Here is a 23,725-nt window from a genome sequence, read left to right as displayed (position 1 = left end):
AAACCACATCCACTGGTTCTCCCTTATCTATTCTACCAGTTACATCCTCAAAAAAACTCCGGTCGGTTTGTCAAACATGATTTCCCTTTCATAAATCCATGTTGACTTTGTCTAATCCCAATGATATTTTCTAAATGTCCTGCCACCACATCCTTTATAATGGACGTCCCGTCTTCTTGCCGTGCAATGCCAAGCTACACGAGGAACGACATTGTGGGGTCGGCTCTTATGAATTTGTGCTCTGGATAAGCTTATCTTAAATTCAGGCATAGAGGTCAGGCAGGCACAGTTGGGGGGTTTTCTGCCCAAATGCCTAAATTTCCGATTTGTGCTCCCTGGACTGCAGGGGCTCGGCGCCTGGAACGTAAATACGCAGAATCGGTTTTCTGGCAGCAGCAATTAATGCTGGAAAGGAAAATCGGACAGGGTGAATAACGGGGCAGCTCACCCACAACCGCCCACTTTCTGCCTCCTGCTGAGAGTTAAAATCTACCCCAGACTGTCCGACATGCTCACCAGCTCCCGCGTGTGCAACGTGAAATTTACTCCATTCGCCTCAACTACTCCTTGTGGGAGCGAGTTCCACATTCCAACCACTCTCTGGGTAAAGACGTTTCTCCTGAATTCTCTGTTGGATTTATTAGTGACTATCTTATATTTATGACCCGTAGTTCTGGATTCCCCCCCCACATGTGGAAACATCTTCTCTAAATCTACCCCTTCACAATTTTAAAGACCTCGATCAGCTCACCCCCCTCAGCCTTCTCTTTTCTAGAGAAAAGAGCTCTGGCCTGTTCAGTCTTTCCTGATAGCTTTAAGCTCTCAGTTCTGGTATCGCCCCAGAAAACCTTTTTTTGCACCCTTACTAGTGCCTCTACATCCTTTTTGTAATATGGACACCTGAACTGTACACAGTGTTCCAAGCGTGGCCTGACTTGAATGTGATGGCAGCATTACTTAAACGAACTGCAACGACCAGCTGTCCTTTCCATCTCAGCACTTTAATAAATACTCTACGGAGAAGATTTTCTCTGCGGACTGGTGTGGCGAGAATTGTTGAAAAGAACAGGCTGACCTGTTTCGCAACACCCAAGCAGAACTGGTAATGTGGTCATGCTGGGAATATGGGCTGTTAGAAAAACTTGCATTACGTTAGCCAGAGAGTGGTCAGAATGTGGAACTCGCTACCACAAGGAGTAGCTGAGGCGCATAGCGTGGGTGCATTCAAGGGGAGGCCAGATGAACACGGTGAGGGAGAAAGGAATAGAAGGATAGGCAGATAGGGTGAGATGAAGTAGAGAGGGAGGAGGCTCATGTGGAGCATAAACGCCGGCATGGACCAGTTGGGCCGAATGGCCTGTTTCCGTGATGTACATTCTATGTAATTACATAGAATATTACTGCACAGAAACAGGCCATTCGGCCCAACACGTTTATGCCGGCATTTCTGCTCCGTACGAGCCTCCTCCCACCTTACTTCAAATCATGTTCAACTTTAAGTGAAACCAGGGAATTTAATTTGGCCGAATCAACCAGAACTGCAAATTAAATTCCCCCCAAAGAATTGCCTGCAATATATGAATTAAATTTTAATAGATAATGATACTCTGTGACTACACTAATGTATGGAAGTGAGGGAGATTGATTTTGGATCATTTTAAAATGTACCCAGTAGACAATCACAGCTGGCAGCCTTAAAGTCCATTCTCTATCTGTAATGCTTTTTGCACTCGTGTTTACAGTGACAGATATCTGGTTCGAGTCCAGGAATGTTGTGCTTGTGATGTACTGCTAATTAAATGAGCGGTACTTTGTGATTATTTTTTTAATATAACAAAAGCGTATGGTTATTATCGCTTCCAATTAAGTTGATTACATTTTTTTCGTACATGACAGGGCTGGTTTGCCTAGCTTGCTGTGCCTGCTGGGAGTCTTGCCCCGAAGTCCACATGTATTGAGGCTATCATAGGCATGCTGTCCTTAATCTTCCCACACCCAGGTCTGGCTTTCAGGGCTCCACGTCTGTAGGGAGAAAATTACCCCCATGTATTTAAAAATAAAGCCCAGAGGATTGTTCCTGGTCCATTCCCTTGTTGCTGCCGCTCATCTGCTGCTGAAACTCCTCATCCGTGCCCCTGTTACCTCCAGACTCGACTATCTTCTGGCCGGCCTCCCACCTTGCACCCTCCGTAAACTTGAGCTCGTCCAAAACTCCGCTGCCCGTATCCTAACTCGCACCAAGTCCCGTTCACCCATCACCTGCTGCGCTCCCTGGCCTACACTGGCTCCCAGTCCCCGACGCCTCGATTTAAAAATTTTCACCCTGGTGTTCAAATCCCTCCATGGCCACGCCCCCTCCCTATCTCTGTGACCTCCTCTGGCCCTACAACCCTCCGAGGTCTCTGCACTCCTCCAAATCTGGCCTCTTGCGCGTCCCCGATTTCCATCGCTCCACCATTGGCGGCTGTGCCTTCAGCTGCCTGGGCCATAAGCTCTGGAATTCCCTCCCTAAACCTCTCCACCTCCCTGCTTCTCTTTCCTTTAAGTCGCTCCTTAAAACCCATCTCTTTGACCAAGCTTTTGGTCACCTGTCCAAATATCTCCGTATGTGGCTCAGTGTCAAATTTTGTCTGAGAACGCTCCTGTGAAGCATTTTACGATGTTAAAGGTGCTATATAAATGCAAGTTGTTGTCGTTAACTGTAACGATTGGGTAATGACAAAATCTGAGTAAAGGTTTAAAAATGTGCTTGCATGTAAAAAGTACTTGTGCCTCTGTCGAGTGTATGTTTGTGTGTGTATGAAATGACCTTGAGGAAAGCTTAAGCACCATATGAAATTACATGATTTATGAAAGAACTTCCCTCGGGAATGAGACTGACAAGTTACTCTGCTTTGCAGTGGAGTGGCTTATGAGGTCTGTTATTAATGGGTATCATTCATAGCCTTCAGGAAAATATACGTTTTGGGAGTTTGGTAACCTTCACTGTTGTGCTTGAATGTGAACCATTCAAATATATATTAAAAATATTTTTTTTTTCTCTAATTCGTCGTTAAGGGATGCTGCACTTGAGCAAGTGTACAAAACACACCTGTAAATAAAAGTACAAGTTACTGTGCAAGGACAGCAGCCGCAGATTTAGTGAGCAAATCGGTTGTTCAGAGCTAGAAGAGCTAACGTTTGAAAGTTGTAAAACCTTGATCACCTATAATTCAGACATCTTGAACTTAACATTTTTAATTTTATGACTAAAATAAGACTGACTTCTCAGTTTACAATCTTTTAAAGACAGAGTCTACAATATGGATTTCATATGTGTCCAAATAACGACCATAATTACGCCATTGTTGGTTTATGATCTCATGTCAAGTCTGGAGGTGACAAAGGCACGGATGAGGCTTTCAGTGGCAGATGGGCTGAGGCAGGGGCGGAGACGGGCGATGTTACGGAGGTGGAAGTAGACGGTCTTAGTGATGGAGAGGATTATGGGGTCGGAAGCTCTGTTTGGCATCAGGCAGGATACTGAGGTAGCGAAAAAATCTAGTTCACCCCGAGACAGTGGCCAGGGCGGGGGATAGAACCGGCGGCAAGTGTATGAAGTTTGTGGTGGGGGCTGCAGATGATGGCTTCAGTCTTCCTGAATTTGAACTGGAGGACATTGCAGCTCATTCAAGCCCGGATATTCAACAAGCCGACTGATACCACAGCGGCAGTGGAGGGGTCGAGAGGAGTGGTGGAGCGGTAAAGCCGGGTGTCATCGGCGTGCATGTGGAAGCTGACCTCGACCCTGCGGATGACGTTGGAAAGGAGCAGCGTGAAGCTGAGGAAGAGGAGAGATCCTTGGGAGACTCCAGTAGTAATGGTGCAGGGTGCGGAAGAGAAGCCATGGCTGGGGATGTCCTGACTATGATCAGATGGGTGAGAGCGGAACCAGTCGAGGGCAATAGCAGCTGAACTGCACAACGGAGGAAAGGTGTTGGAGGAGGAAGAAGGTGTGGTCAACCATGTCAAAGGCTACAAGGAGGTCGATCTGTTTTTGGTGGCGTTGGGTGAGAGATGAATGTTGGCCATGACAGCTCCCTTTTTTGAAAACTACTATGGGGTCTTCTACATCCACCTGGACGGGCAGGGAGACCTCATTCAACGTCTCATCCATTAGACGGCAGCTCAACAATGCCGGACCTTGTCAGTCACTGCACTGAGGTGTCGTCCTGTGTGCACAAGTCTTGGCGTTGGGCTTCAACCAGCAATCCTCTGACTCAGGAAGCAAGAGTGCTACCAGCTGAGACTTTACAACTAGCTGATATTTATGAATATCATGATCCAATAAATGTATTTAATATTGGACACAACAATGTAAAAAGGGTATGGATTTTTAGAAACACAGTGAAAACTTTGTAACTATCAAATTTCACTCAAAATATTAAATTATTCATTCCACAAAGAATAATGGGAATCAACATTGACTGTTTATAGAATACAACCTGTTCTGACCTTAAATTTAAGTCATCTTACTATTTTAATAATTCACGGGGATAATGCCACTAAGGGTGACTCAGATCAATAGATGCGTTGATTCCACACCCTGGACTACGGTGGCTGGGTAGATTTGTAAACCCCGTTGCTCGTAATTCGCCATAAAGGTCTGTTTTCACAACCCAAAGCCAATGTTAGTTTTTGGGTTGTGCAGCTGCGTAATAGATTCAAGTTAGCAGACTGCATTAAGAAAGCTCATTTAAAAGGTTGTCGTAAAAGTCAGTTTCATTGTCGATGTCCTTCCACTGAATGGGGGTCGGCCTTGAAATATTGGATCCCTTTCACTCTGCAGTGAGAATCACCTGTGAGAAATAACGAGAAGCAGCCCATTAACGCATGAATTAAAATGTGTGAGTACTTTAATTCTATATATCTATATATATAGAATTAATGTATGTTTATATATTCTATTTTGTATTTAATTATTTGCAGGATCATTTAAAAAGTTCCAAAGCACCCTCCCCATCCATTTGGTTGTCAGCCAGGATGGAGACCAGTAATTCTTCCGCAAATTATATTGCAGCATTCACCAGAAAAAGAGATACAGGATCTAGATGGGTTTACTCCAATTAAACCATATCTTAGCAGCTAATGAGTAACCATAGCCCTGGATGACCTTGAAGTGACATTTTGAGGCAAAAAAGAATTTGGTGATTTAAGATTATTAGCCCAACATTAATTATTTTATACCATGTTTGTTTTTTTAACAGGCTTTTAATCCAGTGATAAATGGGGAATTCTTACCTGAGTAGCAGAAAGGTCACTAAAGCAGTGGGCAATTTGCATTATTTATATTTCAGTGACTTCAGATTCCAGTGCAGTAATCAATACTCTGAGCATGAGACAGTGGGCCTTGAAGATATATTTGTTATTAATATTGTGTTATCTAAGGAGCCAAGCTTACAAATATGCTCATTTGAAATAAGATACAATATGATCCCTTAAAAAAATGGCAAAGCAACAACAGAAGTGGCTGTAAATAAAGACTCTGGTGTCAAGAAACCAGAAAACATTCTTTACTTCTGGTATTAACTGCAGAGTTGTTAATAATCGCTGCGTGTTTTACCTCTGCCGGGGAAATCAGACCCAGTGGTCTATTTAGAACCGCCAAAGTCATTCAGGCTTCGATGTCTGAGGCAGTGGGTTCCATTGTTCCAAATGGCAGCTGTTGCACAAAATGTGCATCACGACAGAGGAGCAGGAGGAGGCCATTCAGCCCCTCGAGCCTGTTCCGCCATTCAATTTGATTATGGCTGATCCGTATCTCGTCTGCATTTAGGGAGGGCTTATCTCTCCGTACCCTTACCTAATAAAAATCTGGTGATCTCAGTCTTGAAATTTTCAATTGATCCCCCGGCCTCAACAGGTTTTTGGGGGAGAGAGTTCCAGATTTCCACTTCCCTTTGTGTGAAGAAGTGCTTCCTGACATTACCCTCTGAGCAGCCTAGCTCTAATTTTAAGGTTACGCCCCCTCCACCAGAGGAAATAGTTTCTCTCTATCTGCCCTATCAAACCCTATAATCATCTTAAACACCTCAATTAGATCACCCCTTAATATTCTATACTCAAGGGAATACAAGCCTCGTCCACACAACCTGTCCTCATAATTTAACCTTGTTAGCCCCGGTACTGTTCCGGTGCCTCCGTAAACTTGAGCTCATCCAAAACTCTGCTGCCTAACTAGCACCATGTCCCGTTCACCCATCACCCCCCGTGCTCGCTGACCGACATTGGCTCCCAGTCCGGCAACGCCTCGATTTTAAAATTCTCGTCCTTGTTTTCAAATGCCTCCACGGCCTCGCCCCTCCCTATCTCTGTAACCTCCTCCAGCCCTACAACCCTCCGAGATCTCTGCCCTCCTCCAATCCTGGCCTCTTGCGCATCCCCGATTTCCATCGCTCCACCATCGGCGGCCGTGCCTTCAGCTGCCTGGGCCCTCGGCTCTGGAATTCCCTCCCTAAATCTTTCCGTCTCTCTTTACCTCTCTCTCCTCCTTTACGACGCTCCTTAAAACCTACCTCTTTGACCAAGTTTTTGGTCACCTGTCCTAACATCGCCTTATGTGTCTCAGTGTCAAATTTTGTCTGATTAACGCTCCTGTGAAGCGCCTTGGGACGTTTAACTAAGTTAAAGGGGGCTATATAAATGCAAGTTGCTGTTGTTGCGGGTTTTGCACTGTCGTTAAGTCAGTTGGTGTGTTATGAGATGTGCTCGGAATAAGACGCAAGAGAGCTGCAGTTCCACAGGCGCACTTGAGAATTCTGTTTGCGAGGCGATCGCACTTGAGTTTTCAACTGGGGAATCGTGGAAATTTCCAGGGATTGTCAAAAGAAAAAACAATTTTATTTCTGAGGTTTTGGAGGGGATTTCCTCACAGATTGATGCATCCCCACCACCATCAGTGCTGTTTTCAGAATCACTCCCCAGACTCGTATCTGAAAGTGTTTTTTCTTACTGCTCTGTTTATTTTCCATTCTTATTCTCTCCGTTAGGCCCCGGGTGCCATGCAGAAAAAAGCCCTCAGGAGAGCAGGCGAATAAAAATACTGCTTTCAGACCCGTGCCATAGTTGCTTACCAAACAACAAACAAGAATTGCATCATTTAACCATCTTTTTAAAATAGAAATGATCGTTTTGTTTTGTTCTGTTCAGTTTGGTGTGTGGGTTTGTGATGACCAGAACCCCTTGATTTGATTACTGCCTTGTAATTTGTATTATTTTATAATCCAGCGACTTCAGATTCCAGCGCAATAATCAATACTCTGTTCAGGGGACAGTGGGCCTTCATGGAATCATAGAACGATACAGCATAGAAGGAGGTCATTCGGCCCATCGTGCCTGTGCCGGCTCTTTGAAAGAGCCATCTAACTAGTCCCACTCCGCCCCCCCCCCCTGCTCTTTCCCCATAGCCCTGCAAATATTTCCCCTTCAATGGGTTAGTAGAGTGGGCAGAAAAGTGGCAAATGGAGTTCAACCGGAGAAGTGTGAGGTAATGCACTTAGGGGGGGCAAACAGTAAAAGGGAATACGCAGTAAACGGGAATATACTGAGAGGAGTAGAGGAAGTGAGAGACCTTGGAGTGAATGTGCACAGGTCCCCGAAGGTGGCAGTACAGGTAGATAAGGTTGTGAAGAAGGCATACGGAATGCTCTCCGTTATTAGCCGAGGTATAGAATACAAAAGCAGGGATGTAATGATGGAACTGTATAAAACGCTGGTATTGTGCGCAGTTCTGGTCACCACATTACAGGAAGGACCTAATTGCTCTGGAGAGAGTGCAGAGAAGATTAACAAGAATGTTGCCAGGGCTTGAAAATTGCAGCTACGAGGAGAGATTGGATAGGCTGGGGTTGTTTTCCTTGGAGCAGAGGAGGCTGAGGGGTGACTTGATTGAGGCGTACAAAATTATGAGGGGCCCAGATAGAGTAGACAGGGAGTACCTGTTTCCCCTAGCGGAGAATTCAAGAACTAGAGGTCATAGATTTAAGCTGATTGGCGGAAGGATTAGAGGGGGGATGGTGGGTGTATGGAATTTGCTGCCCGAATTGGTGGTAGAGGCAGGGACCCTTCATTCTTTTAAAAGTACCTGGACCTGCACCTAAAGTGCTGTAAGCTGCAGGGCTGTGGACCGGGTGCTGGAAGGTGGGATTCGAACGGGCATCGAGTTGTTCTTCGAGCTGGCGCGGACACGATGAGCCGAATGGCCCCCTTCTGTGCTGTATCTTTTCTACGGTTCTAAGTATTTATCCAATTCCCTTTTGAAAGTTACTATTGAATCTGCTTCCACCGCCATTTCAGGCAGCTCATTCCAGATCATAACAACTCGCTGCGTAAAAAAAAATTCCTCATCTCCCACCTCTGGTTCTTTTGCCAATTATCTTAAATCTGTTATCCTAAGTCTTGATGATATATTTGTTATCAATAATATTGTGTTATCCAAGGAGCAAAGCTTACAAATATGCTCATTTGAAATAAAATACAATATAATCCCTTAAAGAATGGTGAGCAACAGCAGAAGTGGCCATAAATAAAGATCCTGGTAACAAGAAACCAAAAATATTGTTACCCATTCAATGTCCTTTATTTAGTTTGTTTGTTAATAGGAAAAAGATGCAGTGTTTTACTGGTTGGAAAACTACATTCCGACATTGCTGCATTTATCGCCCAGTTGAGCTGGGGGTATCAGGCACCTTGAAAGAGGTGCAGGAAGAAAAAGCCCTTTTCATTTCATCACCCTATTGTGGACTCTCTCCATCTGTTTAATCTCCGGAAAGAAAGTTCTGCATAAATACTTACTGATCCTGGAAGATAATCAAGAAAATGTTTAGAATATTATTCCATCCTCACATACCAATTATTCATCTTTAGCCTGATGTCTCCCACAGACATCTCTTTTTCACTTCCCCAGCCCCCAATCCTGGCCCCGACACCAAAGGAACATTGATCACCTCAGCCGATACTTACCTCTCCCTGTAGTGTCCAATTGCAAACAGATATTTATCTTGCGCCTTTTTCGAGAAGTTGAGCAGCAGAGCCTCAGCTGCTTTTGCTGGCAGTCTGTTCCATCAATCTACGACTCTTGTGTGAAGAAAGTTCCTTCCAGTAGTCTCGTCCTACTTCAGACTGACTAATTTTGAACCCCCGTCCCGTAGTTCTTAGCGAAATTTACATCATCTGTGCCTCTCAGCTTTTTTTAAGACTTGGATCTTGGACCATATCCTCAACTTTCTTACCTCATATATGAAGTAAGATGTCCTTCCTCTTCACCCTAAACTGGAATAAAAGTGTGAGTAAATGAGGCTTAGCCCTGCGTGGCTATGCATGAACAGGCTAAGGATTAAGGCCAGCATGTACAATCGGTCTGTGCAACAGAAAACTGGCTGACACTGAAGACACAGAAAGGAGACAGCTTACATATATATCCAAATAAATCAGCCTTCATAATGCTCTAGTTACGCTTACTCCAACACTCTCAAAGATAGGGTTGCCAATCCCCACCCCCAGGATTTGATAGGGTAGACGTAGAGAAGATGTTTCCACTTGCAGGGGAGACCAGAACTAGGGGCCATAAATATAAGATGGTCACTAATAAATCCAATAGGGAATTCAGGAGAAACTTCTTCACCCAGAGAGTGGTTAGAATGTGGAACTCACTACCACATGGAGTAGCTGAGGCGAATAGCACAGATGCATTTAAAGGGAAGCTAGATAAACACATGAGGGAGGAAGGAATAGAAGGATTTTTTAAAAATTTCATTCATGGGATGTGGGCGTCGCTGGCGAGGCCGGCATTTATTGCCCATCCCTAATTGCCCTTGAGAAGGTGGTGGTGAGCCGCCTTCTTGAACCGCTGCAGTCCGTGTGGTGACGGTTCTCCCACAGTGCTGTCAGGAAGGGAGTTCCAGGATTTTGACCCAGCGACGATGAAGGAACGGCGATATATTTCCAAGTCGGGATGGTGTGTGACTTGGAGGGGAACGTGCAAGTGGTGTTGTTCCCATGTGCCTGCTACCCTTGTCTTTCTAGTTGGTAGAGGTCGTGGGTTTGGGAGGTGCTGTCTAAGAAGCCTTGGCGAGTTGCTGCAGTGCATCCTGTGGATGGTACACACTGCAGCCATGGTGCGCCCGTGGTGAAGGGAGTGAATGTTTAGGGAGGTGGATGGGGTGCCAATCAAGCGGGCTGCTTTGTCCTGGATGGTGTCGAGCTTCTTGAGTGTTGTTGGAGCTGCACTCATCCAGGCAAGTGGAGAGTATTCCATCACACTCCTGACCTGCGCCTTGTAGATGGTGGAAAGGCTTTGGGGGAGTCAGGAGGTGAGTCACTCGCCGCAGAATACCCAGCCTCTGACCTGCTCTTGTAGCCACAGTATTTATATGGCTGGTCCAGTTAAGTTTCTGGTCAATGGTGACCCCCAGGATGTTGATGGTGGGGGATTCGGCGATGGTAATGCCATTAAATGTCAAAGGGAGGTGGTTAGACTCTCTCTTGTTGGAGATGGTCATTGTCTGGCACTTGTCTGGCATGAATGTTACTTGCCACTTATCAGCCCAAGCCTGGATGTTGTCCAGGTCTTGCTGCATGCTTGGCTCGGACTGCTTCATTCTCTGAGGGGTTGCGAATGGAACTGAACACTGTGCAATCATCAGCGAACATCCCCATTTCTGACCTTATGATGGAGGGAAGGTCATTGATGAAGCAGCTGAAGATGGTTGGGCCTAGGACACTGCCCTGAGGAACTCCTGCAGCAATGTCCTGGGGCTGAGATGATTGGCCTCCAACAACCACTACCATCTTCCTTTGTGCTAGGTATGACTCCAACCACTGGAGAGTTTTCCCCCTGATTCCCATTGACTTCAATTTTACTGGGGCTCCTTGGTGCCACACTCGGTCAAATGCTGCCTTGATGTCAAGGGCAGTCACTCTCACCTCACCTCTGGAATTCAGCTCTTTTGTCCATGTTTGGACCAAGGCTGTAATGAGGTCTGGAGCCGAGTGGTCCTGGCGGAACCCAAAGTGACATCGGTGAGCAGGTTATTGGTGAGTAAGTGCCGTTTGATAGCACTGTTGACGACACCTTCCATCACTTTGCTGATGATTGAGAGTAGACTGATGGAGCGGTAATTGGCCGGATTGGATTTGGCCTGCTTTTTGTGGACAGGACATACTTGGGCAATTTTCCACATTGTCGGGTAGATGCCAGTGTTGTAGCTGTACTGGAACAGTTTGGCTAGAGGCGCGGCTAGTTCTGAAGCACAAATCTTCAGCACTACAGCCGGGATGTTGTCGGGGCCCATAGCCTTTGCTGTATCCTGTGCACTCAGCCGTTTCTTGATATCACGTGGAGTGAATCGAATTGGCTGAAGACTGGCTTCTGTGATGGTGGGGATATCGGGAGGAGGCCGAGATGGATCATCCACTCGGCACTTCTGGCTGAAGATGGTTGCAAACGCTTCAGCCTTGTCGATATGCCAATAGGGTGAGATGATGTAGCGGGGGAGGAGGCTCGTGTGGAGCATAAATACCGGCATGGACCAGTTGGGCCAAATGGCCTGTTTCTGTGTTGTACATTCTATGTAATTCTGTGTCCTGGAGTCTCCAGGAATTAAAGATGGATCTCTTGGACACTACTGCGAGCAATATCCGGGAGAGAAAAATCATAAAACAAATTGTGTTTTATTTTCAATTTCTTTGAATGCTTTCATTTATTAGTTATAAAAATATTGGAGATGGGGGAAAAAGGCTGTTTGGGCAGGGCGGATGGAGGCCGAAGGTCACACGTTGAAACCTCCAGGAATACGTCCACCCAGGACAAAGCAGCCCGCTTGATTGGCACCCCATCCACCACCCGAAACAGTCACTCCCTTCACCACCGGCGCACAGTGGCTGCAGTGTGCACCATCCACAGGATGCACTGCAGCAACTTGCCAAGGCTTCTTCGACAGCACCTCCCAAACCCGCCACCTCTACCACCTAGAAGGACAAGGGCAGCAGGCACATGGGACCAACACCACCTGCACGTTCCCCTCCAATTCACACACCATCCCGACTTGGAAATATATCGCCGTTCCTTCATCGTCGCTGGGTCAAAATCCTGGAACTCCCTACCTAACAGCACTGTGGGAGAACCATCACCACACGGACTGCAGCGGTTCAAGAAGGCGGCTCACCACCACCTTCTCGAGGGCAATTAGGGATGGGCAATAAATGCTGGCCTTGCCACATCCCATGAACGAATAATAAAAAAAAAAGTTGGCAACCCTACACAAAGAACACTGGCTATTTATTAGGGTTCCAGTATTTTTTGAAATAGCCCATTGAGAAATGACAAATGCAGCAATTGTTGCAGCAGACTGAAGCGAGCATCCATTCTATAATCAGACAATACTAGGTCGTTTGTTAGGATTCCAGTACTTGTTTTCAAACTGGTTTGTTGGATTATTGTGATTGTAACTTGTAGCAGAACAGGATTGATTGCTTTGCAATCAGTAGCAATATTTTTTGAAACAGACTTGATATTAGTGATGTCTCACACAGTGTTCCCGGAGAAGCAGTAAAGAGACTGGGACAAGTTCTCTCATATTTCTCTTGTAAACTCCTGGGTCACGCTTTGTGCTATCAAGCACCAGTATTTCTGTCACTTCTTTGTCTTTGGTAGGGAGCTTGGGCTTTGAGTAGTTAAGAATGACATGTTGCTCTGTGACACCCACATGCTGTGCAGCATTGTGCTTTTTGGGCCCACTGCTAAGGCGGGTAGCCCATTTAAAAAGGTTTTAAACCAGGGCTCAGTGGGTAGCACACTCGCCTCTGAATCAGAAAGTCGTGGTTTCAAGTCCCACTCCAGAGACCTGAGCATGTAATCCAGGCCGACACTTCAGTGCAGCACTGAGGGAGCACTGCACTGTCGGAGGTGCTGTCTTTCGGATGAGACGTTAAACCGAGGCCCTGACTGCCCTCCCAGCTGGATGTAAAAGATCCCATGACACTATTTCGAATTTACACAAATTGGGGTTGTATTCTCTAGAGTTTCGAAGGTTAAGGGGTGATCTGATCGAAGTTAATAAGATATTAAGGGGAACGGATAGGGTGGATAGAGAGAAACTATTTCCGCTGGTTGGGGATTCCAGGACCAGGGGGCATAGTCTAAAAATTAGAGCCAGACCTTTCAGGAGCGAGATTAGAAAACATTTCTACAGACAAAGGGTTGTAGAAGTTTGGAACTCACTTCCGCAAACGGCAATTGATACTAGCTCAATTGCTAAATTTAAATCTGAGATAGATAGCTTTTTGGCAACCAAAGGTATTAAGGGATATGGGCCAAAGGCAGGTATATGGAGCTAGATCACAGATCAGCCATGATCTTATCAAATGGCGGAGCAGGCACGAGGGGCTGAATGGCCTACTCCTGTTCCTATGTTCCTATGTCCTGGCCAACATTTATTCCTCAGCCAACACCACTAAAACGGATTATCTGATCATTATCACATTGCATTTATATAGCGCCTTTCACAACCGCAGGACGTCCCAAAGCGCTTTACAGCCGTTGAAGTGTCGTCCCTGTTGTAACGCGGCAGCCAATTTGCACACAGCAAGCTCGCACAAACAGCAATGAGATAAATGACCAGGTAAACTGTGTTAGTGATGTTGGCTGAGGGATAAATGCTGGTGTAAGCATTTTCAAAGTGCTTAATCCATGAATTGTATTCATAGTATCATAGTATTGATGGAAGTATTTTTAATATAAGGAAATAAATGGATCTAATTCAGAATTTCTTGATTCTTTTATTTCAGAATGAGGCATATCCCACTCGGCAATATAAAGGTGTGCATTTTGGAAACCGTACATCAAAACGCATTGATTTTAAAATCCCCCAGGGTCCTGGACCAGGGACGTACGATATACAGAAGTAAGTATAATTTTGCTCTCACAGTTATTAAATGTTATTTGTCATGTTTGTAGTTCACAATTGCAGGATATTTATTACAATTACACGTAGCTTTGAAATCGCTGTTTATTGGAATTATAGAGGAACATCACAGTTAAATACATTTTTGATTTTAACACAGTTCCCCATCCAGGTTTAAAATGGGCAGTCGCTCATATCGGCCAAAAAGCGATAACTATTATCTATTCGCTTTTACGTCAATTTCATAGTTGCCGGTTATAGCGTCTTAAATGCTCCGTTTATTTCGGGCAGAAACAGCTGTGCTTCTCGCCAGTGCACACCCGGTTAAGGTGCACTGAATGCAAGAACAAACATAAGTTCTTTCTTCAACCACCTTCTCAAGGGCGATTAGGGATGGGCAATAAATGCTGGCCTTGCCAGCAACGGCCACATCCCATGAACGAAAAAAAAAGTAAATAACACCTGGTTAAGGTGCAGTTATTTTTTGAGTACTTAGCCCTTCTAACACCCTCTAAGTGGTGTGGGGGATGCAGTCTATACTAATCACTGATTACAATTTAAATAAAGCCAGTTATATTGCAGGCAGTCTTATTTAGTTTATTTGTGTTCTACAACGTTCTTGTTATATAGTAGAGTTCTATAATAGCGCCACCGTGTTATACCGGCCACCACGTATAGCGGGCAGATCGCGATTGCACAAACGCACCTGCTATAAACGGTGGGGACTCCACGAGAAAGCCATTTCTGAAACCTTGTAGGAGCAATCTTACTTTTACTCTCTTTGTCAGCCGTGGTTCGGTGGGTAGCACTCTCGCCTCTCAGTCAGAAGGTTGTGGGTTCAATCCCCACTCCAGAGACTTGGATCACACACCCCAGTGCAGTACTGAGGGAGTGCTACACTGTCGGAGGTGCCGTCTTTCGGATGAGATGTTAAACCGAGGCCCCGCCTGCCCTCTCGGGTAGATGTAAAAGATCCCACGGCAACTATTTTGAGGAAGAGCAGGGGAGTTGTCCACCGGTGTACAACATTGTGTGAGCATGAGAGCAAGAATTTAGCCTGGCCAGTTGGGAAGCAGACGTGCAGGGCAATTCCCATATCCTGATACCCCTCCCACAGGCCCACAGCCAGCCAGGGCTGCTCTCCACTGTGCCGGGAGGGCAGCAAATGAGGGTGGCCAGCCAGGCAGAGAGAAACAGCAACCAAACTATGAACAGCAGCACATCGAGTGTTGCAGTCTGTGGTGCAAAAGTTTCCTCACAAAGTGAATGTAGTAACTTTTAATTAAATTTCAGCAGTTAAAAAAGATAAAAGTAATTCACTCACAATTGCACAGGCTGCTGCTATAGAGAAAAAAGCCACGTTAGGGGATCAACAGATTCTCCAGCATAAGAACATAGGAAGTAGGAGCAGGAGGAGGCCGGCATCATCTGGCATTGTGATTGGGAACCGAGACAAGTTAGTGAAGATCTTAATATTAGTAGTCCTGTTACCTCACCACCTTCTGGCATTAATGGAAGCATAACAAGCAAGTGTAACAGGTAATTGTGCAGATTGGAATTCCTATCGGAAGTGTTTACTTAAGGATTTTAATAAATACCCAAATCACTAAAAGTAGCGACGCAGGTTAATAAGGCCATAAAAAAGGCAAACCAAGCACTGGGGTTCGTTTCCAGAGGGAAAGAATTGAAAAGCAGAGAAGCTATGTTAAACTTGTATAAAATCTTTGTTAGACCACACCTGAAGCATTGTGCACAGTTCTGGTCTCCATATCATAGAAAGGATATAGAGGCACTGGAGAACGTGCAAAAAAGATTTACAAGGATGATACCAGATCTGAGAGGTCGTATCTATCGGGAAAGATTGAACAGGCTGGGGCTCTTTTCTCTAGAAAAGAGAAGGCTGAGGGGTGACCTGATAGAGGTCTTTAAGATTATGAAAGGGTTTGATCGGGTTAACGTAGAGAAGACGTTTCCACTTCTGGCAGAGACCAAAATTGGGGGCCATAAATATAAGATAGTCACTAGTGAATCCAATAGGGAATTCGGGAGAAACTTCCTTACCCAGAGAGTGGTGAGAATGTGGAACTCGCTCCCACAAGGAGTAGCACAGATGCATTTAAAGGGAAGCTACATAAACACATGGGGGACAAAAGAATAGAAGGCTATGCTGTTAAGGTGAGATGAAGAGGGGTGGGAGGAGGCTCGTGTGGAGTATAAACCAATATGAACTGACATGGACCAGTTGGGCCGAATGGCCTGTTTCTGTGCTGTACATTCTTTGTAATTCTGTGTAATATAGATAGCGACACGATATATTCAAAACCATTACCTAAATATCTGTCCTGTGCTGTGCTTTAGGGACAGTGCCCTTAATTACGAAAACCTGAACATGAAGAATAAAGATCAAAGATACGAGTCTCACATTCCACGGTATCTTGAAGCAGTTGTACATGAGGAAGAAAGGAAGGTAATAGAAACTTATTGGAGAAACTGGTGTCCCTTCTTTGTTTTTTTCATGTGTGTGGGCATGTTATGCAGCTTCTGCTACACTTTTAACTCTGCAGCAGAACAGCTTGATTCTATCTGTCACATAATAACCAACGACAATTTGTTATGTCACAGTGTGCATTTATTTCAGAAATGTCAGGCATGTCATGAATTCCAACAACCTCTTTATCAAAATGTAAAAGCCAGCCTTCCTGTGACATGTAATAATAGCTATAAATCTGGGTATTGTGCAGTGTGGTCATTAAGAATTGGTTAAGGTGAGGGATGTCAGCTTTGGGAGCAGGGAACGCTCTTCCCACTTCAGGCAATTCATCTGGGGGCAATTTTAACCTAAATCGCCGGGCGGGAATCCCACGGGATCGGTTGGACGGCCAGTTCTACCCCCCCTCCCCGCCCGATATTACTCACCGTTGAAGTCAGTGGAGAGTAAAATCAGTTGGGGTGTGTAAAAAAAAAAAAAACAGCCTCGCACCCGATCCCCTCCGTTCCCTGATGCGCCGGTTAGGTTAAAATTTCCCCCTGATGTCAGCATCAAGTTCTCCCAGGTAAGTACAGCACACCGCAGATAGAAAGTAAAACTCTCTGCCTCACCAACTTGCTGAAACCCGAACATCAGATGAGCAACCTCTAGCGCTCCAGTAAGAATTTTACTGTTGTGTACGTCAGTTAGTCTTGTGCTCCCTTTGAGTAATAGAATGAATTGGGGCAACTTTTATGTTGTAAACTGATCACAGAATCATAGAAATTACAGCACAGAAGGAGGCCATTCACCCCATTCTGCCTGAGCTGGTGCCAGCTCTTGAACTGGAGCTGAATACCAACTTGTGCTCACTAAGAACTTGGCTAAGTCTGCTTAAACTTATTTTGCAAAAGGTCTTTACAGCTAGCAGGAAGAAGAGACTCCTGTCTATCTGGACATGATTTGATCCCAGACTCCAGGGTGAGTGGACAGTGACACAGTGAGAATAAATATCCTCATGGAAAGCAGTTTTAGAACAGTGAAAATACAGTCCCCACCACTTGAAACATCCATGTTTAAAATGGGCAGTTGCTTCTATTGACCAAAAACCAATGACCATTAATTATCTGCATTAACAATTTCAAAGTTGCCGGTTATAGCGTTTATTTCGGCAGATACAGCTGTGCTTACTCACTAGTTTGCACCTCATTAAAATGCACCGAATGCAAGAACAAAGATAAGCAAATAGCATTGCGTTGAGGTACACTGAGTGTAATAAAAGGGCCTTATCGAGGCAGACTTCATTTTAATATTTTATATTTTTGGATGAGAATCCTTCAGCCTCCATGGCTATGCAGGAGATTTCTCCCATTAAAGACTGACCATAGGAAAGAGAGAAACTCTTACCTTTCCAGTGAATTTATGCTTACAGTCCATCAGCTGTAATAAATGGCCCAGATCTGAAAGTTATCGGTAGCATCACTTGTCACTTTTTAAAAAATTTGTTCATGGGATGTGGGCGTCGCTGGCGAGGCCGGCATTTATTGCCATTCCCTAATTGCCCTTGAGAAGGTGGTGGTGAGCTGCCTTCTTGAACCGCTGCATTTCGTGTGGTGAAGGTTCTCCCACAGGGCTGTTAGGAAGGGAGTTCCAGGATTTTGACCCAGCGACGATGAAGGAACGGTGATATATTTCCAAGTCGGGATGGTGTGTGACTTGGAGGGGAACGTGCAGGTGGTGTTGTTCCCATGTGCTTGCTGCTCTTGTCCTTCTAGGTGGTAGAGGTCGTGGGTTTGGGAGGTGCTGTCGAAGAAGCCTTGGCGAGTTGCTGCAGTGCATCCCATGGATGGGACACACTGCAGCCACAGTGCGCCGGTGGTGAAGGGAGTGAATGTTTAGGGTGGTGGATGGTGTGCCAATCAAGCGGGCTGCTTTGTCCTGGATGGTGTCGAGCTTCTTGAGTGTTGTTGGAGCTGCACTCATCCAGGCAAGTGGAGAGTATTCCATCATACTCCTGACTTGTGCCTTGTAGATGTAGAAAGGCTTAGGGGAGTCAGGAGGTGAGTCACTCGCCGCAGAATACCCAGCCTCTGACCTGCTCTTGTGCCACAGTATTTATGTGGATGGTCCAGTTAAGTTTCTGGTCAATGGTGACCCCCAGGATGTTGATGGTGGGGGATTCGGCAATGGTAATGCCGTTGAATGTCAAGGGGAGGTGGTTAGACTCTCTCTTGTTGGAGATGGTCATTGCCCCTCGTTATAAAAATTCCTGAAATGCCCTGTGCTCTGTGCTACGAATGCTAAAGATGAAGATTGATCCTTCGATTTCCCGACAGCATGTGGAATTTTTCATTTACATGACGTGCTTCCCAAGATTTGCCGCCGTCAGCATAAAGAGTTAATACTATGAGTGTTAAAATATTAGAAATACAGCAGAATTCAAAGTGTGTGTTTACAGCCAGTGAATATGGGAACGAGGGATTGTGAAATGACCATTTACCATTGTGCAATCCAGTGTAAAGTTCCAGAAGGAAAGTACTTTCTACCAATGTACTGCCTTTTTATGGTGGGAATACTTGGGAGACTTTTTTGACGAATTATTTTTTTCTACATCGCAAGGCTTTTCTGCCAAGCAGTGTCATCTCAAACGATTCATCTAAAAGCTCCCTGTAGCAGCAGTTTACTGAGCTGTGGTTGGGGCCAACAATGGAGCAAAGAACAGTTGGGCAGTAATGCTCTCAGTTGTGTGAAAATGTCTGAAACAGGCTGGGGCTCTTTTCTCTCGAAAAGAGAAGGCTGAGGGGGTGACCTGATTCGAGGTCTTTAAGATAATGAAAGGGGTTTGATAGGGTAGACGTAGAGAAAACGTTTCCACTTGTGGGGGGGAATCCAAAACTAGAGATACATAGGAACAGGAGTAGGCCATTCAGCCCCTCGTGCCTGCTCCGCCATTTGATAAGATCATGGCTGATCTGTGATCTAACTCCATATACCTGCCTTTGGCCCATATCCATAAATATAAAATAGTCGCTAATAAATCCAATAGGGAATTCAGGAGAAACCTCCTTACCCAAAGAGTGGTAAGAATGTGGAACACAAGGAGTAGATGAAACAAATATCATGGATGCATTTAAGGGGAAGCTAGATAAGCACATGAGGGAGAAAGGAATAGAAGGATATGCTGATAGGGTTAGATGAAGTGGGAAGGGAGGAGGCTCGTGCGGAGCATAAACACCGGCATAGACCAGAAGGGCCGAATGGCCTGTTTCTGTGCTGTAGTTTCGATGTGACTCGATTTTAGTAAGTACCACAGCAGTTTTGTATCTGAGCTGCTCAGTGAAAGAAACTATTGGAGGGCTGTACAATTAAGAACAGTTAAAACATGATGTCTCCTAATGAGATATCACCACGCTAATGAGACCCTGATGATCGTCCCTCCCCCACCCCCTTTAATTTTTTTTTAATGAAATTAATCTACTTGAAGCACTTAAACTGACTCGCCTTGAAATGTCTGCATCAGCATTAGGTTTTATTTCAGAAATATATAAAATGGCTGGCATTGATTACCATTATTTTCAAGGGACTTTTAACTTAATTTAAAAAAAAATTGAAATTTAGTAGCGACCTGGAATTTGAGCTGCTCTTTATATGAAAAAAAATTTAAATATTTTTGCTTGACTGTAGTGGATTCTGAAAATAAATAAGAGCTGCAGTATCAAACACTCACCTCCTGAAGATCTTGCTTTTCAGCTTTCACATACACGTATAGGCTCAGTACCTTGTGCGATACTGCAATTTTCCTTCAGCACTGTACATTCTTCACAAGTTTTAAAATTCTCAGGTTCAACTTCTGCAAAATCTGTATGTAAAGAAAAATTTGCAGGGCTATGGGGAAAGAGCAGGGGAGTGGGACTAACTGGACAGCTCTTTCAAAGAGCCAGCACAGGCACAATGGACTGAATGGCCTGCCTCTGCGCTGTATGGTTCTATGATTCTATTTTAGTAATGGTGACTGGGAGATTATATTACAGGTGGGTGATGTGTACAGAACATTGGAACATTTTATAGATTTAAACATTCTTTAGCATCCCTACTGCATTCCTGGCTGAGCCAAGCTAAGTCAGCACAGAACAGGGATCCGTATTGTTCAATTCCACATTCCACACTTATCAACGGAACCCTCAGGGGACCTTTACTATCATAGAATCATAAAGCATCAAAGGAGGCCATTCGGCCCATTGTGCCGGTGCCAGCTCGTTGAAAGAGGTACCCATTTAGACCCACTCCCCTGCTCTTTCCCCGTAGCTCTGCGAATTTTTCCTTTTCAAGTATTTATCCAATTCCCTTTTGAAAGTTACTACTGAATCTGCTTCCACCGCCCTTTCAGGCAGCGCATTCCAGATCGTAACAACTCGCCGCATTAAAAAAAATTCTCCTCTCTGGTTCTTTTGTCAATTACCTTAAATCTGTGTCCTCTGGTTGCCGACCCTTCTTCCAGTGGAACAAGTTTCTCCTTATTTACTCTATCAAAACCCTTCATAATTTTGAACATTAAATCTCCCCTTAACCCTCTCTGCTCTAAGGAGAACAACCCCAACTTCTCTGGTCTCTCCACATAACTGGAGTCCCCCATCCCTGGTACCATTCCAGTGAATCTCCTTTGCACCCTCTCCAAGGCCTTGACATCCTGATCGATTGATAGCGTGTGAAAATGCTGTTCCCCTCGTCAAAAGGTTGACATTAAAGCTAAGAGGCAGTGTGAACTTAGAAAATTCATACTGCACAGTACCTAGAAAAATAAGGAAAAGTAATCTATGCGTTATATATTTTGTGCTGACTATCATTTGAAATACTTTAATCCATTCAGTCCAGGTTAGTACTCTTTGTCAGCATGAAATAGCTGTGTGTTTCCCAGTATAATTAAACTAAGTCAACCGGTAATATGGTAATATTTCAATAGGTGGCAGTCTCAGTTTAAGATTTGCACAGTATAGAACCATTATAATTGGATAAAAGAACTCCAGTGTTTTCCCTTTTTGTTTCGTTCCTGCTATAAGGTCATTTCACTTGAAAATAATTTACATGTGCCAGTTTAAAGAGATGGGATCTGATTTATGAATTGCATTGGCATCGCACTGTATGTGCCATTGATGTGTTTTTTAAAAAATGGCCAACACGTAAGATGGTGAACAATAAATAGAAAACTTAGATTCCAATACAAAGAGCGACGTTTGGTAACCAGCACTGTTAACCTGTGCGAAATAAGACCACAGTATGATATTGGGAGGTCTGTGCTCGCTGCAAATCAAATGTACAACTACATCTTAAAAGTTGCTTTGGCTATAGCCAACATTGACTTGCCATTAGTGAGTGCACTAGTTGGGAGGAGGCTCGTGTGGAGCATAAACTGGCATCGACCAGTTGGACCGAATGGCCTGTTTGTGTGCTGTAATGTAATGTGTGTTTATGAAGAATGTGCATGAATATGTATAGATGTGACAATTGCAGTTTTGGGTTTATCTACTCTTAGCATGTCTGCAGGACCTAATCCAGAATGTTTATGAGTGTGTTGCCTATGTGTTGCAATGGACACCTTAAATTCTCAATTATGTTTTAAGACCTGTTGCATTTTATCTCGTGTTCCCTCACAGAAAGATAACAAAAAAGACAGGAGAAATTAAATGCTAACTTTTTTTTGCAGTCAAGTTCAGTTGCAAAAGCAATATGAGGCTCATTTTTAAGTTCTTGATCAATCACTTTAATCTTTGTCATTTTGATCTTGAAATATATGAAGACAATTGCTTTTGTTGCAATTGCAGTCTTGATGTAATCCATAATTTATTATGGCTTGTTTTAAAGCTCTTTCAAATCCGTCTCTTCTATTTACAAGCCAATTTGAATGCCCTTGATATGCCAATCTAATTACAGATAAAATGACAAAAAACATTTTCTTAGTGTGGCTATTGCACCACATGACTGTTGTGTTTCAATCCCCAGCTGTTACAGTGACACCAAGCTATAGATTTAAAATTACAGTATTAATTATTAAAACAGCGAAAAAAAATCCCAAGGAATCAATTTGATATCCTCTGCTAAAATCTTGCATACTGTCTTTTTAAAAATTTCCCATTTGATTACTTACCCGTGGCATCCTTGAACTTTTCAAATTGCGAATGTTTGTTTCACTTCTCAGGTGAGTTTTTTTTTTCCACATAAAATGTCTACTGGTTAGAAAAAGTTCAGCCAGGAATACATTTTGATCTTTTTTTTCTCCACGAACAAAGACTCTATTTGGCTAATATTGGAGCAAATAACAAGCGCAAATCAAAATGTCAGCCGTGTGCCATTTTGTTTTCCAAAGTTTCTGTTCAATCCCAAAGTTGGTTAGCGTTTTCAAAAAGGAGACCAGCCTGAAACTGGACCAACTTAAGAGCAGCTTAAAATAGTGTTGCTCTTGCACTGCTTAAGAACCTAACTTGGCATGCAACTGGGATTAATGATTCATGCAAGCTGTGGAATATGCACAGCTTAGTTCAGCGCTACGGACCGAGTGCTGGAAAGTGGGATTAGGCTGGGTAGCTCTTTTTCGGCCGGCACGGACACGATGGGCCGAACGGCCTCCTTGTGTGCCGTAACTTTCTATGATTCTATGATTCAACTGGCCGAATGGAGATTTTGTGAATCCTGTTGTACAGACAGGGTTTTTTAGATAGCCTGACTGAAACGCATTATGAGCTTCTTGGGCTGGGGGCAATCCATCAAACATGCATAATGTGGTCACAAGGGTTGCAGATACATCCCCATTAACTTGACTCCCTGACCACACTCAACTCTTGCTGGCAATTCGCACACTGGCAACTACCCGTCAAAGAGGCATATTGCTCAGGTAAGTCCTAACCTTCGCAAAAATAAACAGGACAAATCTAGCCACGTACCACTCGATCAGCCTCCTCCCAATCATACGCAGTGTTGTAAAGTGGTGCCTACTCGCTAATAACCTGCTCACCAATGCTCAGTTCAGATTCCAACAGAACCGCTTGGCTGCAGATCTTACGACAGGCTTGATCCAGACATGGACGTAAGAGCTAAATGCCAGAGGAGAGATGAGATTATCTGTCCTTGACATCGAGGCAGCATTTGACTGAGTATGGTACAAGAAACCCTAGCAAAGCTGAGCTGGAGGTGTGGCTAGAGTCATACCTGACGCACCGGAAGATAGTTGTGATTGTCCTTGACAATCACTGCAGTCCCAGAACATTGCTACATGAGTTCCTCAGAGCAGTGACGGTGATCATCTTCGGACAGCTGCGTCATCAAT

The 23,725-nt window shown here is 44.5% G+C and overlaps 1 protein-coding gene across 1 annotated transcript in view; it reads left to right on the top strand.

The window, feature by feature from the left end:
• Positions 1–23,725, top strand: part of stpg2 (sperm-tail PG-rich repeat containing 2) — a 295,396-nt gene that overhangs the window by 23,407 nt on the left and 248,264 nt on the right. The window contains exons 6-7 of the mRNA XM_067994494.1: positions 13,825–13,940; positions 16,299–16,407. Of these exons, the coding sequence (XP_067850595.1) occupies positions 13,825–13,940; positions 16,299–16,407 (225 nt within the window). The remainder of the gene's footprint in view (positions 1–13,824; positions 13,941–16,298; positions 16,408–23,725) is intronic.

Source organism: Heptranchias perlo, chromosome 1 (assembly GCF_035084215.1).
Source record: "Heptranchias perlo isolate sHepPer1 chromosome 1, sHepPer1.hap1, whole genome shotgun sequence".
Taxonomy (NCBI): Eukaryota; Metazoa; Chordata; class Chondrichthyes; order Hexanchiformes; family Hexanchidae; genus Heptranchias; species Heptranchias perlo.
The sequence above is the reverse complement of the archived record's forward strand: the minus strand, read 5'-3'. Positions and strand labels throughout refer to the sequence as shown.